Source organism: Mobula birostris, chromosome 4 (assembly GCF_030028105.1).
Source record: "Mobula birostris isolate sMobBir1 chromosome 4, sMobBir1.hap1, whole genome shotgun sequence".
In the NCBI taxonomy this organism is placed as follows: Eukaryota; Metazoa; Chordata; class Chondrichthyes; order Myliobatiformes; family Myliobatidae; genus Mobula; species Mobula birostris.
Genome location: NC_092373.1, coordinates 128,765,221 through 128,782,298, shown reverse-complemented (window position 1 = coordinate 128,782,298; position 17,078 = coordinate 128,765,221). Strand labels below are relative to the sequence as shown.

The following is a 17,078-nucleotide window of genomic DNA, read 5'->3' as shown; positions in this document are numbered from 1 at the left end:
TTCTCTCTATCTGATTTTAGGACTTGCATAAAGATCTGATCACATTTTAGGTCAAGCTGCTGATTGCTGGCATTTCGAAAAACAAATGCAATCTATTAGTCAGCATCATTGCACCTAGTATGGATTATGCTGTGTCTAAATACTGTAGAACTAATTGGAAAGGGATATTTAAAGCAAAACATGAAAAGTAATGAAGAAATGATTGGATCATTATCATTTCTGATACAAGAAATGTTTCTGCTTTGTCCTCCCCTGTCAACTGGTACAATCTAAAATAAACTTGTAAAGATGTTTTTTTATTGTATGCTATTGAATTTTAACAAAGTACATGTATTTCAAGTCCTTTATTCACAATATTTTCAGCACTATATTAGCTTCTCTCAAAACATATTGTTTATTTTAATTTTATACAACATTTCCAAAACAGGACAGTGCTTGCCTGAATAACACGTCTTTGACAGATACATCACAGCTACTATCTGGTAAACCAAACTAAGACACATACTTTGGTATAAAAAAAGATCATTCTTATTCAAGAAACCATGTGTAGACAAATAATGTTCAAAAAAGCTAAAGATCAGAGTTACATAGAAAAACATTCAGTATACAACACCTAAAGTCTTCTCTTCTGTGTACTTATGTACAACACTGAAAGAGAAAGAAAAAAAAGTGAAACAGGATTCTCCAGTTTAAAATTAAAATACTAAACACTAGAGCATACTACCTACTGAGAACAGATATTTATGAGAACTACTGTGAAGAAAAAGACCAGAGAAAACATATCAACTTTTCAAAAGGAAATATCATGCTTAATTGATGTAAAATACTGTTTCATAAACTTTGTTGTCCCTGTCCTAAGTCATTAAAACATCTAATGATATCAAAATCATTAAAATTTGCTTATTTGGATATTTTGTCAAATTATTTCCCTCACGAGTTTTTAATAGGGCATCAGGACAGTAAATTATTTCAGGAGGGATTATGCCTGATACAGGGGGGTACCTTTACTTAATTTTAAGAATATTTTATTTAAAATTGAAAAGGGAATGCACAATCAGAAAAGTTTCCAAATACAGTACAACTGATAGTCTGTCTTTTCCCTCAAAATCTACTTTGCTCAGTAACACAACTGAACTCTTAAATGATGTTTCAGTAGACTAGAACAAAAGCAAACTCTCAATCTATAACAAACAAACAAACTCTGCTGTGCAGCAAGGGAAATTTTTCAATGAGATCAGATAAAGTTAGATTTTTACTTTCAAGTGCTTGCAAAGCTAGGCTTACAACTATACCCACAGCAAGCCTATCAAAGGTAAAGCAATGACACTTATAAAATGTTAAATTTCTTCCAAAAATATGATACCAAATGAGAAGAAAACCAAACAGGCAAAAGAAAATAAAACAGGAGAAAGCATGGGATCACACAGACTGAAGTTACAGGCAGAGACTTCACTTCAAAAGATCTTAAGAAACAACACAAAGGCAATTTTATTCGCCAATAAAATAGAAACTAAATTTTCATATCTTACTATGAAAGAAAAACCAATTTACCATTGTTGCCTCGAATAAATGCATCTCCATATTTGTTCTTAAGTTGACCATTTACATATTCTTCTGTTTGTTCCAAAGCGATGTTCATATACCCATCCAGACAAGCTAAAACACCTAGCAAATTATCAGACAGATGCAATGAAAATACATTCCAATTCAGTCCTAGAATGCTGAATATACATGGTTTCAATGTTGAGCTATACAATTTGTTAACAGTTTGCAAACTTTAGGGACCCATTCACTAAAACTGACTATTAAAACTAAATTAATACTATCTTCACATGCAAGTGTATAGTTTAGCCTGATAATTGTGTGGATAGACGATTTATCTCAAGTAGCATATTCAATGTCTTAACTGGGAAAACAATAATAAAAATCCTGACACATCCATGTCATAGAAGAAAGTGGTAACATCAAATACGTGAAAGCCTTTATCACTGTAAGAAAGGTAACTATTTATCAACAGTCGAATCTAAAACTGAAACGCTGATGATTCAAATTCATTTCACAAGAAACCACATTTGCCAATTTCCCTACACACAAGTACAAATGTTCCCAGCAGCAAGAACTCCCCATCACTAAAATTAGGGATATTAATTCTTTAAAAGGTGTTCCTTTACAACTGATCCTGTCCTGCTTGTTCTTTTCAAGTCAGAATAGGACAAAAGTCAGGTCAAAACAGCACAGCACCATGTCAACGCAAAGGAATAGTAATGATCTTTCAAGAATCACTGGACTCTGGCATGGTTCCACAGGACTGGAAAACTGCAGATGTCTCTCCACTCTTCAAGAAGGGAAGGGGGCAGAAGAAAGGAAATTATAGTTCGCCTGACCTCAGTGGTGGGAGGATGTTGGAGTCGATTGTTAAGGATGAGGTTTCGGGGAACACGTGATAAAATGGGACAAAGTTAGCATGGTTTCCTTAAGGGAAAATCTTGCCTGGCAAATCTGTTAAAATTTTTTTGAGGAAATAACAAGCAGGATATAGAAAGGAGAATTGGTGAATGTTGTGTACTTGGATTTTCAAAAGGCCTTTGACAAGGTGCCACGCATAAGGCTACTTAGCAAGATTAGACCCAATGGTATTAGAGAAAAGATGGAAAGAGCTTTAGCTGATTGGCAAGAGAAAAAAGGGAGCCTTTTCTGACTGGCCGCTGGTGACTAGTGGTGGTCCACAGGAGTGGTATTGGGACTGATTCTTTTTACGTTGTGTATCAATGATTTGGGTAATGAAATTGACGGCTTTGTGGCCAGTTTGCGGACAATACAAAGAGAGGTGAAGATGTAGGTAGTGTTGAGGAAGCAGGGAGGCTGCAGAAGGAATTAGATTAGGAGAATGGGCAAAGAAGTGGTAGATGGAATGCAGTGTCAAGAAGTGTGTGGTCAAGCACTTTGTTAGAAGGAATGAAAGCATAGACTGCTTTTTAAACGGGAAGAAAATTCAAAAAATCAGAGGTACAAAGGGCCTTAGGGTGCTTGTGCAGGATTCTCTAAAGGTTAACTTGCAGGCTGAGTCGGCAGTGAGGACCAGAACATAAAAAGAAAGATGTAATGCTGAGGCTTTATAAGGTACTGGTGAGGCCCCACTTGGAGTATTGTGAAAGGATGCGCTGACACTGGAGAGGGTTCAAAGGAGATTCACGAAAATGATTCTGGGATTGAAAGGTTTATCATATGAGCAGTGTTTGATGGCTCACGGCCCGTACTTGCTGGAGCTTAGAAGAATGAGGGGGGATCTCATTGGAACCTATCGAATGTTGAAAGGCCTATATAGAGTGGATGTGGAGAGGAAATTTCCAATAGTGGGGGAAGACTAGCACCAGAGGGCATATCCCCACAATAGATAGTTATCCATTTAGACCAGAGATGAGAAGGAATTTCTTTTGTCAGAGGGTGGTGAATTTGTGGAATTTGCTGCCACAGGTGGCTGTGGAGGCCAGGTCACTGGGTGTATTTAAGGCGGAGGTTGATAAGATTCTTGATGTCAGGGTGTAAAAGGTTACGGGAGGAAGGCAGGAGAATGGGGTTGAGAGGGAAATGGATCAGACTCAAACAGCCAATCAGTCAACATCAAATCGCAGAGCAGACTCGATGGGCTGAATGGTCTAATGCTGCTTCAATGTCTTATGGACAGCCTTAATATCGTTTTCTACACTTCTCAATCTGTAACACCACGAACGCACAAGATCTGGTCATTATAAACTGAGGTTCGCCTGGGCTTGCTGTATACAAACCTCTTGTACATTCCAGTTTACAACTCTGACTACAATGTAAAGCATTTTGGACTATCTCAAGATGTAACAGGTGACAGGCATTCAAGCCTGTCACTCATGAGTACCTCGGTAATCCACACCCGAGTTCAGCTTGACCACCACAGGTCTCCCTATAATCTGCTTTAGAAAATCACTGGGCGTTTGCTTTCGCAGGCTCATTTTGTGTCCTTACGCCGAAGCACCTGCAAGAGAAGAGACCCAATAACAGCAGCAACAATAATTCAAAGAGGAGGCTTTGTAGAAGTGAAACACGTTTCAGTAATTTATAAATCTTGCTGAAAAGCTGGAAACAAACGCAGGGGAATGGGTGGATTAGGGAACACAGAGAAAAACTGTTGAGAACACACTAAAAGATTTCATCGAGAGTTCTGTGTTTAGCTTTGGGGGAGAAAACAAATGTTCTGAATTTTAAGCACAAACTTTAGGCTCAGTAGAACTCACAACTGCGTCGCAAAGGAGTACATTCTAACCCACACCCGGAACTTGAGAAAATGATCCTCCATTATTTAGCTGAAGCAGTAAACTAGACCTCCATCTACCAGTAGCAAAATATTCAGAGATAGCATTTAAAAGCAGGGAAATTGTTGTGTGCATTCACGCACAGGATGTGGGCACCAACGCTTGGAAACCTCCTCACATTATCATGGTAACAGTAAATGCCTTGAAGCTTTGCCGTCTGTGTTGTTAAGCAGTAAGATTCAAAACTTAACCCAGCAACAAAAGAACTTAATGTTTCTAAGTGGCCTGTGAAGGAAATCAGAGCACGACACTGCTGTGGCTTTTCCCTGTAACCAAGGTGCATTCGTGTCAGGCAGAATGATCCCTACTGGAATGGCAGCTTAGGCTGGCAAACAGGACTACTGCGTCCTGCTAAACTGAAATACTCAAGTGTGTTAGAACTGCAGTCAGCCAGATAAACCAAGATGATTCCATCACATCTCCATACCTGGCCTCATATGTGGATGAAAAGTTTTGGGGTGTCAAGAAGTTACTCGTTAAAGTACATGGGGCCTGACCTCCTTGTAACCATGTATCTGTGCATCTGATCTAACTACATTTCTCATCAAGGGTGATCAGAGCTCCTATAACTTCCAGAGCAGGGGTTCCCAACTTTTTAATGCCACAGACCATTAAGCAAAGAGTCCGTGGACCCCAGGTTGGGAACTTCTGTCCTAGGACGTTAATGGTGGTTAAAGGGAGGCGGTAAGACTTGCTGGAAATGGCCACTACCTAGCACTTGTATGACAAACATTCTGTTTGTCACTTATTAGCCCAAACCTCAATGTTGTAGAGATCTTGTTGCAGACTGTTTTTTTTTGAGAAGTTCTGAACTGATTAGCACTTCGCACAGTCATTAACTATTCTCATTTAAGAGAGATAGCTGAAGAGAACTGAACAGAGGAGGTAGCCCCACAGCATCATTCTGAGTTGGTGGTGGGTATAACACCACGCGGTCGTGAGTTAGATGCCGTGGTAGCATTGGGGTTAGTGCAGTGCTATTGCAGTTCAGGGCGTTCCAGGGTTCAGAGTTTAAAGCTGGCACCATCCTGTAAGGAGTCTCTGTGCAATGTGAGGGTTTCCCCCTGGGTGCTCCGGTTTCCTCCCACAACCCGAAGACGTATCCGGTAGGCTAACTGGTCATTGTAAATTGCCACGTGATTAGGTTAGGATTAGTCAGGGTTGCTGGGGAGATATGGCTCGAAGGGTCAGTTGGCCCTACTCCACACAGTCTTGCTAGATAAATAAATAAACCACATATCCAATCTCACAGTTATTTTACTTCACGTGGATGATTCTGAAGTTTTCCCTCAATTCCTATTGACTTTAATTTTCCAGAGTTCTTTGATCACTTGACCCATCAAATGGCCCCTTGGTGTCAAAAGTAATCACTTTCACTTCATGATTGAATGTTTAGGTAATGGTTAAAATTAGGTCAGGCACTCTGCTGGAATTCAAACGAGTGTTAGTAAGCAGGCTACAGGTGAGGATTAAAATTAGAATTCCTGTTTTGAGGACAGGCATATCGAGCAGTGCTGCATTGCTTCTCTCTAAATGAGGGCTGATCTACTGGCTTAACGGTGATGGTACAGTGAAGGATGTCCGCTCGTGAGGCTATAGAACTGGTACAGGAGTCTCTGGTGCATCATGGATGTCCACAGTTTCAGAATCCATGAAATTCATAACAATAGGTATGTTTTAAAACATGAGGAGGCTGGTGTCAGTGTGAAGTTTGGCTTTATCTCTGAAAAGACTACTCCTAAAAATACCATCATGGAGAGGTGTGGAAGGTAGATTGGGGAGGACAACGTTAAGTATTATTTCTCTCATTAACTACAAGAAGCCTAGTTGGACAGTTTTTTTTAAACAAAAAAGTCTTGGCCAGCTCCAACAGTAGCACTGCTACTAAATCATTCCTGTTGCACTCTGAGCTGCCATATATTGCACTCCCAAGGACACTGCGCCTCTTGTTGCCCTAGGAAAATTTTGCTAACTGGTGTTCAACTTGAAGGCATGCTTGATTCATCAGCTGTTGAAGTTTGGCGACTGGTATCAACAGGTTTCAATTCCCCAGTCACCCTTTAGAAAAAAAACACTAAAATAGACCATACGGTCATTGATTTTGCAGGCATTCCTGGGAATGGAGGAAAGTAAAATAACAGGTATTGCATCTCCTGACTTTGCATGGGAAAGAACTGTGAAAAGGGGAATGGGTATTGAGAAGGTTGGGAGAAGATTCCTTTGGAATGCTGAAAGGATAGGGAAGGGAAACTCATGTCACATTTAAGATATTGCACATTGCAAAGATGACAATTGAACTGGTGGGCTAGAAAGTGAAGACAAGGGAGTCTTATCTTTGCTCACCTTGGGAAGAGGCAAGAGCAGAGCTCTGACAACTAAGTTGAAGGGAGGTCACAATTAAATAAAGAGAAACTATCTCAAAAACAGTGCTAAGGAAGGAGCTGTCATCAGAAAAGATGCAGCAGAGTCAGAGAAACAAGGAGTTTGTAAATCGAGTCCTTACAGGAAGCAGGAAGGCACAAGGTTTAGCCAAGCAAGGGCAGGAGAATCTGTAGGCTTGTAATGAATACTGGTCACTAACCTTGGGATGAGAAATAGAGGGGAATCATTGGAAATGGACCTTGAGAGGGCAGGGTGGCAACTAGTGAAGATAATTAAATTACATGAGAGGAGGAAGCAAAATCAAAACACAGTCAATACACAAGGAAGAGTTAAGAGGACCCCACACTCTTAAGTAGGAATGAAACAAAATATTGTTCAGATTCCACCAATACTTACAATTCAGACATACACGTGCTCCCACAGTTACATTATTTATTTGGAAACTAACTGAAGGGGAAGTTGACGAGTGAGAGAATGATTTACAACAAGCAGGGGGAGGGGGAGGCAAGCAAACAGGTCATTTCTCTTCAAGGAAAATGCAACGACATCCTGATGTGGGAAAAAGGTGTAAAGGGACAGGACATTCATAGGAAAAATTTTGCAGTCGGAAATGAGAAGATATTAAAGTGCAAGAGGATGCCAAACGTACCACAGACACAAGCAGGAAAAGACCGCGTAAAGGCAAAAAGAGCAGAATGAGCGTAAAAAGGATTAAGTTTAGTGGGCAAGACTGAAGCAATGGACGCATTGTTTTTGTACGTTGCGACGGAGATTGAGGGGGTTTGGGCATGGATAGAAGGGCTTTGAGGCTAAAAACCGTTAATATCTCTTTCTTTAAAAAGCACACGAGGGCAATGATTATATACGACACAGTTGTCTAATGTCACGTGAAGCTGAAAAAGGATCTGGTGCTTTCACGGCGAATAGGAATTCGTCACGAGAAGTTATTTCCATTTTTGAGACAAACTATAAAAGAATATGCAGTCCTCGACCATAAGCAGCAATTTGGGTGAACAATACTTAATAATCGAAGGAGCGGCTAGCTCAACACACAATGAAAAGCAGAGTAAGGAAGTGCCGATAACGTAAAATGGGAGAATCCGGTTGTGGCTGAGAGTCGACATCAGCACAGAAACTTTTACAAAACTATAGGCTGCCCGTCTAATAAAAGCAGTCACGACCCGTACGAACAGGTAGGGTAGAGCTGCTGAAGGCCCGAGTGAGTGCTCAGCGATAGGCGAGGGAGCGGGTCTCCGAACCTGCCGCCACCCCGAGAGGAAAACCGAGCGTTCACTTACACCGCGCCGATGAAATCGATCCGGACGCGGCCCGACCCGTTTCAAACCCGACTCCCGGATCCCGGACTGATTCGAACACCGCACGGCCTAGGCAGTTCCGACCTCCGACCCCCAGCCAACCCACCAATCACACGCCTGAACACCCATCCGCCGCTGTTACAGAAGCCTCGCTGGGACAAGATTAAAGTCAATTCATGTTCCTTAAAAATGGCGAATTATTTCTCGCGATAAAGTTACAGCGTTTAAACAAGTAAAACTCTTGAAAAGTTGCAGTTTTTTTCCCTCTTTTGTTTTTTTTTCCGCCAATGTTTAAGGCAATTTGCAAACGATAAGCAGAGTGCCAGTGCCATATTTAAACTCGCGGATGACACCGCAGTCGTGACGAATCAGCATTCAGGAGGGAGATTGAAAATCTGCTCAGTGAGGCCCTGGCAGCAACAAGCTCTTACTCAAAGTCAGCAGGACCAGAGTGCTGAATAGTGACTTCAACAGGGAGAAACCAGAGATCCCTGAGCCAGTCCTCATCGGGGTCAGCAACTTCAAATTACCTCGGGGGATCTGACCCGGGCCCAGCACGTAAGCGCCATTCCAAGGAAAGCACGGTATCGCCTCTGCTTTGTTGGAATCTAAGCTTGCGAAGATTCAGCGTCTCATCTAAAGCTTTGACAAACTTCTCTAGTTGCGCAGTGGAGAGAAAAATGGTAGATGGTGGAAATACAAACAACACACACAAAATACTGGAAGAACTACTTCCCATTATAACATTCAGTCCATGGCCTCTTCTGCTGTGATGATGCCACACTGAGGTTGGAGGAGCCACACCTTTTATTCCGTCTGGGTAGCCTCCAACCTGATGGCATGAACATCTATTTCTCGAGCTTCCAGTAATTGCCCCCCCTCCCCCATTCCCTCTCTCGCCTTATCTCCATACCATCCCATTAACTCCCTCTGGTGCTCCTCCCCCTTTCCTTTCTTCTGTGGGGTCTTTAGACCTCTCTTTAAGATTCTCCTTTCTGCAGCCCTTTATCTCTTTCACTAATCAATGTCATCCCTCCGGCTGTTCTGGTTTGAGCTATCACCTGCCACCTTGTACTTCTTCCTCCCCTCACCCCACCTTCTCACACTGACCTCTCATCTTTGTTTCCAGCCCTGATGAAGGGTCTTGGCCGGAAACGTCAACTGTTTACTCTTTCCCATAGATGCTGCCTGGCCTGCTGAGTTCCTCTAGCATTTTGTGTGTGGTGCAGCAGGGAGTATATTGACTGGCCGCATCACAGCCTGGAATGGAAACACCAATGCCCTTGAATGGAAAAGCCTACACAGAGTAGAGAATTTAGCTCAGTCCATCATGGGCACAGCTCTCCCCACCATTGAGCACATCTATGCGGAGTGCTGTCGCAGGAAAGTGCATCAAACACCCCCTTCAGACCATGCTCTCTTCTCACTGTTGCCGTCAGGAAGAAGGTGCAGGAGCCTCAGGACCCACACTATCAGGTTCAGTTATTATCTCTCAACCATCAGGCTCTTGAACCAAAGAGGATAACTTCACTCACCCCTTCACTGAACAGTTCCCACAACCTATGGACTCACTTTCAATGACGATCTCATTTTCTAGACATTTGTTGCTTAGTTATTTATCATTATTATTTGATTTTTTTATTTGTTTCTTTGTATTTACAGTAATGCCCATAAGAAAATGAATCTCAGGGTTGTATACAGTATATGTACTTTGATAATAAATTTGCTTTGAACTTTGATAAAGCATACAATTTTCAAGCTGCAGCTTGATGTTCAGGGGCTCCCAAGAGCCTGGTGCTGTGTGCTGTGCAGGCTGGTGCAGCCGCTCAGTGTTGAGATGAGGGTCTCAGAGCCGTACCCTGGCTGCTCAGGTGTGTGTGCCCATTGTTGGGAACTGGCAACACTTACTGCCTGTGTTGACAACCTGGCCAGATCCTACACTCTGTTTCCTCGTACGTTTTGATGTGACGTGACTTGCTGCCTTTCACTGTATGCCTGCACAGCTCTCTCGAGCTTGAGACTCTGGTAGCCAGCTGAGTGGTTGATAGCAAGCTTGTTATAGTAGAGAAATCATGGCTCAGAGGGGCTGGGCCAGCTTCGAAAATAAATTCCAAATCACTTGGAATTCTCCCCTAGGGACATACCTTCCCCATCCATGACTTTGTCTTTTTGTTGCCTCTGTAACATCGATATTAGAATTCCCTCGCCGTATGCACTGCAGTAAGTTAAGTAAATGACTTCTCACCATGCCATTGGTGAATAGAGCAAGCACCAGTTCTGAATGGAGAGAAGCCTGCATTCTCATTGTGACACAGTTTGCATGTTCTTGCCCCTCTGTTACTGATCGAGTTATAGTCTCCTTCTGCACAGATGGAAGTCATAACTGGACAAATGACATGGCCAATTTCTTCTGTACTTAAAATGACAATCAAAACCGTACAACGTTAACCGATCATCTTCTGTTTGCTTTTGACTGTCATGCTTTTATGCAATGGTTCTCCAATGGCTGTTATCAAAATGATGGATAATCAGTACTTTCAGTGGAGGACATTGTGGTTGCCATGACCAACATTGGGCCTGGATGTACTGAGTGAGTTTCAGCAGTCTAGGCTAGCTGGCTGATGAGCAATCTTTGCCAAAAGAAGGAGTTCACACCTGCATGCACAAGACACATTCAATATCTAGCTATAGACTTACTGAGGGGCAATATATGTTTTCCACAAAGGTGCCAGCTAATTACTAACTCCAGCATGAAGAGTTTAACCACCACCCCTTGCCAACCAATGATACTGTCATCGCTGAATTTCCACGATGAGCATGCTAGGGATCACAACTGAACCAAACCACATGGCTGTTGTAACCAGTGGCTACAAGAGCAGTTCAGTTGGATATTTTGTAATAAGTGACTCACCTTCTGACACCTAAGGATTTTTTTTTATCATGCACAAGGCACACATCAGGAGCATGATGGATTACTCTCCCTTTGCCTGGGTGTGTATGGCACCAACAGCTCTCAAGAAGGCTGACACCATCTTGATTAGTAATGCATCAACCAGCCTAAACATTGATTTTCCTCTCACAGTAGAGTGCACCTCATGTAAAATAAACTGAAGTTACCTACCTCTTGCACCTACAACTTCTACAGCAAGAAAAACAAGGACAGCAAGTGCAAGAGACTACTCCTATCAGAAGGTACTCCTTCAAGCCACATACTATCCTAACTTGGAAATAAATCACGGATCCTTCACAGGATCTGAGTATAGTTCCTGGAAATTGCTCCCCAGTAGGCATACCTTTACCCCAAGGACTGCTGCAGTTCAAAGCATAGGTCACCATCTCCGTTTCACGGTTATTTATGGATTATCAAGACCTAAAACAAACTGGAAGGGGCCTGTTGGGGTGGCAATGCTGTAACCAGTCACTTGCTGTCATATGGAAGAGGAAACTAATGCAAACTACACAGAATCATCAAAGCAGGACCTCTAACTAAGCAATGTACTGGAAGACAAATTTCTAGGGTGCTGAGATACTTGTGAAATCTATGGGACCAGAGAACATAATGACAGCAGTATGGCCTTGGTTGGCAGCAAGCTGACTTTGGATGCCAGAAGCCAGAATCTCCAGTGCAGGCATCTGATGCTGGTTGAATTCTGTTTGTGTTATAATGAATGCTAGAAATTCTGCCCTCATAGGTTGACACCATTTAACTGCCGGATGGGAGGAACTCGAGGCTCCACAGAAAGCCATTGGCAAGGTTGGAGTTGAACCTGAGCCTAGTTATCTCATGTAGGCAATGCTGTAATCACCTGTGTGTGAATGTTCTTCAACTTTTGTCTGTCGGCTGCTCTGCCCTCTGAAGTGATATGGGACCTTACCCTTGAAGAAGCTGATATAAGACCTACCAATTCCTCCTCACCTCACCAGGCTGCAGCTTATTAGTATCTCATGACTCATTGCATGTAATCCAATTTTATAATATCTGCAAAGCACCAGGATCAGAGCCATTGGGACTAAACAATTTTCAGATGTTGTGTCACTGTGTCTACTTTATTTTTTTAACAAAGTTTAGTTAAAATGTTTCACTTATAAAAACAAAAAGAAATCAGAATTTCAAAAGCGAGAGAAATCATTTGCTCCTTCAATAATATAAATAGGAAGGTAACATTTAAATGAGACAGGTAAGAAATAGTTCATGGTGTCATGGGATAAGAAAAAGGAAATAACAAATATAAAATAACTTTTTGAAAGATTTTTGAAAGACTTTTTAAAAAACTTTTTGCAACTGAGGTACCTTTGAAATCCCTGTTATAGTTTTGGGAAACCTCACAACCAGGCTCAGCAATCCAATTTGCTGTAAAACCCAATAAGATAGTCAGAAAGAAATCAGATTGAATGATGTTGAGGGATTGATATTGGTCAGAGTATTGAGACAAATTGCTGCCCAGATTTGGTCAATGTGAACTTATTTCCTTCAGACCTTGTGAGAAAGTATCGAGCTGCCACTTTCTGTGTTGATTCTCCTGTAGGTTGAAAGTTGGTGGAAGAATTGTTTGCATCAATTATTGAGAATTTCCAGTGACTATTTCCCATAGCTATAATATTTGATTATGAGAAGCGCTGTTCGGGTTAACTGAGATCAGGAGCATACAGTCATAAGAACATACAAAATAGGAGCAGGAGTAGGCCACCTGGCCCATTTGTCAGTGAATGAGCAATGATTATCAGTTAGAGAAATAATTTGGGCAACACAGTGGCACAGATAGAAATCATTGCCTCACAGCACCAGAACTTAAAAAAACGGAAAGAGGAGTAGGCCAACTGCTCCATTGAACTTGCACCACTATTCAATAAGATCAGGGCAGATCCAGCTGTAGACTCAGCTCCACCTATCTACTCTTAATGAGAACAAATATATCTTACTGTGTCTTCAATATATTTAATAAGGTAGCCTCCACTGCAGAGAATTCCACAGACTCACTACTCTGAGACAGAAGTTTCCATCCAAAATCTACTCCCCAAAATCTTGAGGCGATGTTCCTTAGTTTTAGTCTCACCTACCAATGTAAGCAGCTTTCCTGCCTCTACCTTATCTATCCCATTAATAATATATATTTCAGTAAGATTCCCTTTCCTTCTTCTGAATTCCAGCTAGTTTAATCCTACGTGACTCAACCTCTCCTCATAGGCTAGCCCCCTCACCTCCAGAATCAACCTGATGAACCTCTGCACTGCCTCCAAAGCCAGTATATCTTACCTCAAGTTAGGAGACCAGAACTGAGTACTCCAGGCACGGCCTCACCAGTACCCTACATGGTTGCAGCTTAACGTCTCTGATCTTAAATTCAATGCCTCTGGCAATGAAGGTCAACATTCCATTTGACTTCTTGATATCCTGTTGCACCTGTAACCCAGACTTTTGCGATTCATGTACAAGCACTCCCAAATCTCTTTGTACGACAGCTGAAATCTTTCAAAACTTAAAATGATAATCTGAACTTCTATTTTTCCTTCCAAAGTGAATGATCTCATATTTACCTATATTGTACTCCGTTTACCAGACGCTGGTCCTCTCATGTAACCTGCCCATATCTCTGCAGACTTTCTGGATCCTCTGCACAGTTTGCTTTTCCACTCAATTTAGTGTCATCTTTACTAGCGCCCACAGGAAATCCACGTGGTGAATGGGAAAATGTGTAAACTCCACATCTGAGCTGAAAAACAAAATTGCATTACTGGAACTATTAAGGTAATATTGCTGTTCCTTCCTACATCAAACAAGTTCTCACAGTGGATTCAGAAGACACAGATTATTTATTATAGAGTTAGTCAAGCAAGATCTGGAACAACTGGGATGATAGAAAATGAACTAAATGTGATGTTAAAAGATACAATAAAAGCATTAAAATTCTTTCTAACAGATCCTCTGTCTATTCTGACAGAATCATACGAAACAAAAACTCTGATATTTATTTGGCTCTGAAACGAACGGGTGTGTCAGAATTTCTAATTGGGAAACCTGGAAATATTGGTTTCCTGGACATCCTGTTGAAATTAACTATAGGATGTCCTCTTCTTAAGCAGATTTTACACCCTAAAATAACAACTGCATTAATGTAGGATGGGGATGGGGATGGGGGCAGGGCTGGTTGCAGAGGACTTGGGAAAGGGGAGGGTACCAATCATATTGTGAGGTATACTAGTCAGATTTGGTTAAACTGGGGAAATCAGAGATGTGGTTTTGGGATTGGGAATAATGGGACAGAATGCATCAGATGGGGATCTGGTGGATGAGAGACTGAGGGTAGAGAAATTGGAGATATTGTTTCATGGGCCTTGGAGACTATAGTACCACTTGGGAGGAGGGATGAGTGTCTCAACTACTCAATAATGTAACACCCCTCAGTAGATTTAAAGAAGTTTCTCCTCTGTTTCCTATTTGGATTATTTTTAGTGACTGTGCTATATTATCGGTTCCTAGTTTTGGTTAATCCAGATTTGGGGATCTCTTCTTTATATTTGCTTTATCAAATAACTTCATAGTTTTCAAGACAGCTCTTTCTTTTATCTTTTTTTTTTAGAAAGCCTGACCAGTTTTTTTTTTCCTCATAGCTATAACCCCTCAGTTCTGGTATTTTGGTTTTGCCGTGCACCTGAAGTCAATCCAGAGTTGAGAGGTTGCATGAAAGGTTTCTCTTGAAAACCATTATTACAAAATGACATTACCCAATTATCATTTATTTAATACCAGGAAGATGACTGGAGCCATGGGTTGAAATTATATGGTTCACTTTCATAGTAAGTACATTAGTTCGGCACTTTGACCTTTTGATTTTGCACTTGCTTATAAGAAAATGTTACTCATAACTTGTTCAATCTGTGACATAGTTCAGCTAACTGGCTGTGAACCTAGAAGGGATATCACGGGTGTTAAAATGCCTGTCATCATCTGTCTGGAGAGATACTTGTATGACGCAAGACACTACACCTGACAAGCCAGCCTTCCCAAAGATTAAATTACAAAATAGTGATATGGAATGTAAGTGTGCTGAATTTTGATGAAATGGTATCAAAGGGGTTGATTAATGGTAATAATAAACACTCTTTCCAGGGAAAATCATGATCAAAAAATTCCTCTTGACACAAATGATTAATTCTGCAAAGAATTTAGCAATATATTCTCTTTCAAGTAAAAGTTTGTTCAACTTGAGTTCAAAATATTTGTGTTATAAATCTTCCCTCCTGATGGCGCTGGTTCACTATGGTAGTGTTTCAAGTGTAGTGGTTAGTGTTGAAAGAATATTCTTCATTCTTGTGCCTCAACAGTGTCTGCTTATCACTGCAATTTGTTTCTTTTCCTCTTCTTATGACTTGCTTCAACTGGATTTCTATAGGTTCTAAGGAGATCCATGATCAGACCAATGAGGGGTCCTCGTATAGGCAGAGACGAGGCACTAGGTGGCAAATTTAGAAGTGCTGCACCCCCTCTGCATCTAATGTAGTCCTCCATGTGTTCTCAACAAATGGGTTCTGGGTGCTCAGCATCATCATTGATGCTCTTACTTCATCAGCTGGTGATTCCCGTGAATGAGTGGGGAGAAGCCATAAGATGGAGGAGCAGAATTAGGCAACTGGGCCCATTAAGTTGGCTCTACCATCATGACTGAATTATTATCCCTCTCAACCCCATTCTCCTGCCTTCTTCCTGTAATCTTTCACACCCTGACTAATCAAGAACCTATCAACCTCCGCCTTAAATATACCAAATGACTTGGCCTGCACAGCCATCTGTGGCAATGAATTACAAAGATTCACCACCCTCTGGCTAAACAGATTTTTCCTCTTCTCCGTTCTAAATGGATGTCCCTCTATTCTGAAGCTGTGTCATCTGGTCCTAGACTCTCCCGCCATAGGAAACATCCTCTCCAGAGTCATCAAACACTCTTCATGTGACAAACCTTTCAATCCCGGAATCATTCTTGTGAACCTTTCTTGAACCTTCTCCAGTATCAGCACATCCTTTCAAAGATAAGGGGCCCAAAGCTGCTCACAATACTCCAAGTGAGGCCTCACCAGTGCTTTATAAAGCCCCAATATTACAGCCATACTTTTACATTCTAGTTCTCTTGAAATGAATGCTAGCATACCACCTTCCTTAGGGAATCCTGCAAAAGGATTCCCAAGTCCCTTTGCACCTCAGGTTTTTGGATTATCTCTCTATTTAGAAAATAGTCTACCCTTTATTTTCCTTCTACCAAAGTGCATGACCATACACTTCCTGACACTGTATTCCATCTGCCACTTCTTTGCCCAGTCTCCTAATCTGTTAAGTCCTTCTGTAGCCTCTCTACTTCCTCAAAAATTGCCTGTCCCTCCAACTATCTTTGTATAGTCCGCAAACTTTGCAACAAAACATTAATTCTGTCATCCAAATCATTGACATATAACGTAAAAAGAATCGGTCCCAACACAGACCCCTGTGGAACACCACTAGTCACTGGCAGCCAACCAGAAAAGGCTCCCTTTATTCCCACTCTTTGCCTCCTGACAATCAGCCACTGCTTTCTCCATATAGTAACTTTCCTGTAAAACCATGGGCTCTTAACTCGTTAAGCAGCCTCATGTATGGCACCTTGTCAAAGGCCTTCTGAAAATCTAAATAAACAACGTCAACTGATTCTCCTTTGTCTATCCTGCTTGTTATTTCTTCAGAGAGTTCTAACAGATTTGTCAGACAAGATTTCCCTTGAGGAAACCATGCTGACCGTGGCCTGTTTTATCATATGCCTCCGAGTATCCCAAAACCGCATCATTAACAATTGACTCCAACATCTTTCCAACCACTAAGATCAGACTAACTGACCTATAATTTCCTTTCTTCTGCCTTTCTCTCTTCTTGAAGTGTGACATTTGCAATTTTTAAGTCTTCCAGAACCATTGTAGAATCTATTGATTCTTGAAAGATTTAATACTGCCATAATCTCTTCAGCCATCTACTTCAGAACCCTAGAATGTATACCATCTTGTCCTGGTGACTTAT

At 41.5% G+C, this 17,078-nt stretch overlaps 1 protein-coding gene across 2 annotated transcripts; it reads right to left on the bottom strand.

The window, feature by feature from the left end:
- Positions 1-329: 329 nt before the first annotated feature.
- lsm6 (LSM6 homolog, U6 small nuclear RNA and mRNA degradation associated) lies at positions 330-13,874 on the bottom strand. 2 transcript variants are annotated; one of them, XM_072256029.1, is made up of 4 exons: positions 13,577-13,874; positions 3,890-4,006; positions 1,552-1,665; positions 330-648 (listed from the first exon to the last, which is right to left on the bottom strand). In XM_072256029.1, exons 2-4 carry the CDS (start codon positions 3,981-3,983, stop codon positions 614-616), a joined length of 243 nt encoding a protein of 80 aa, XP_072112130.1. In that variant the 5' UTR covers positions 3,984-4,006; positions 13,577-13,874; the 3' UTR covers positions 330-613. The 2 variants fall into 2 exon arrangements, with proteins under 2 accessions (XP_072112130.1, XP_072112129.1); XM_072256028.1 differs by lacking the exon at positions 13,577-13,874 and adding an exon at positions 8,024-8,160.
- Between the last annotated feature and the right edge of the window lie 3,204 nt (positions 13,875-17,078).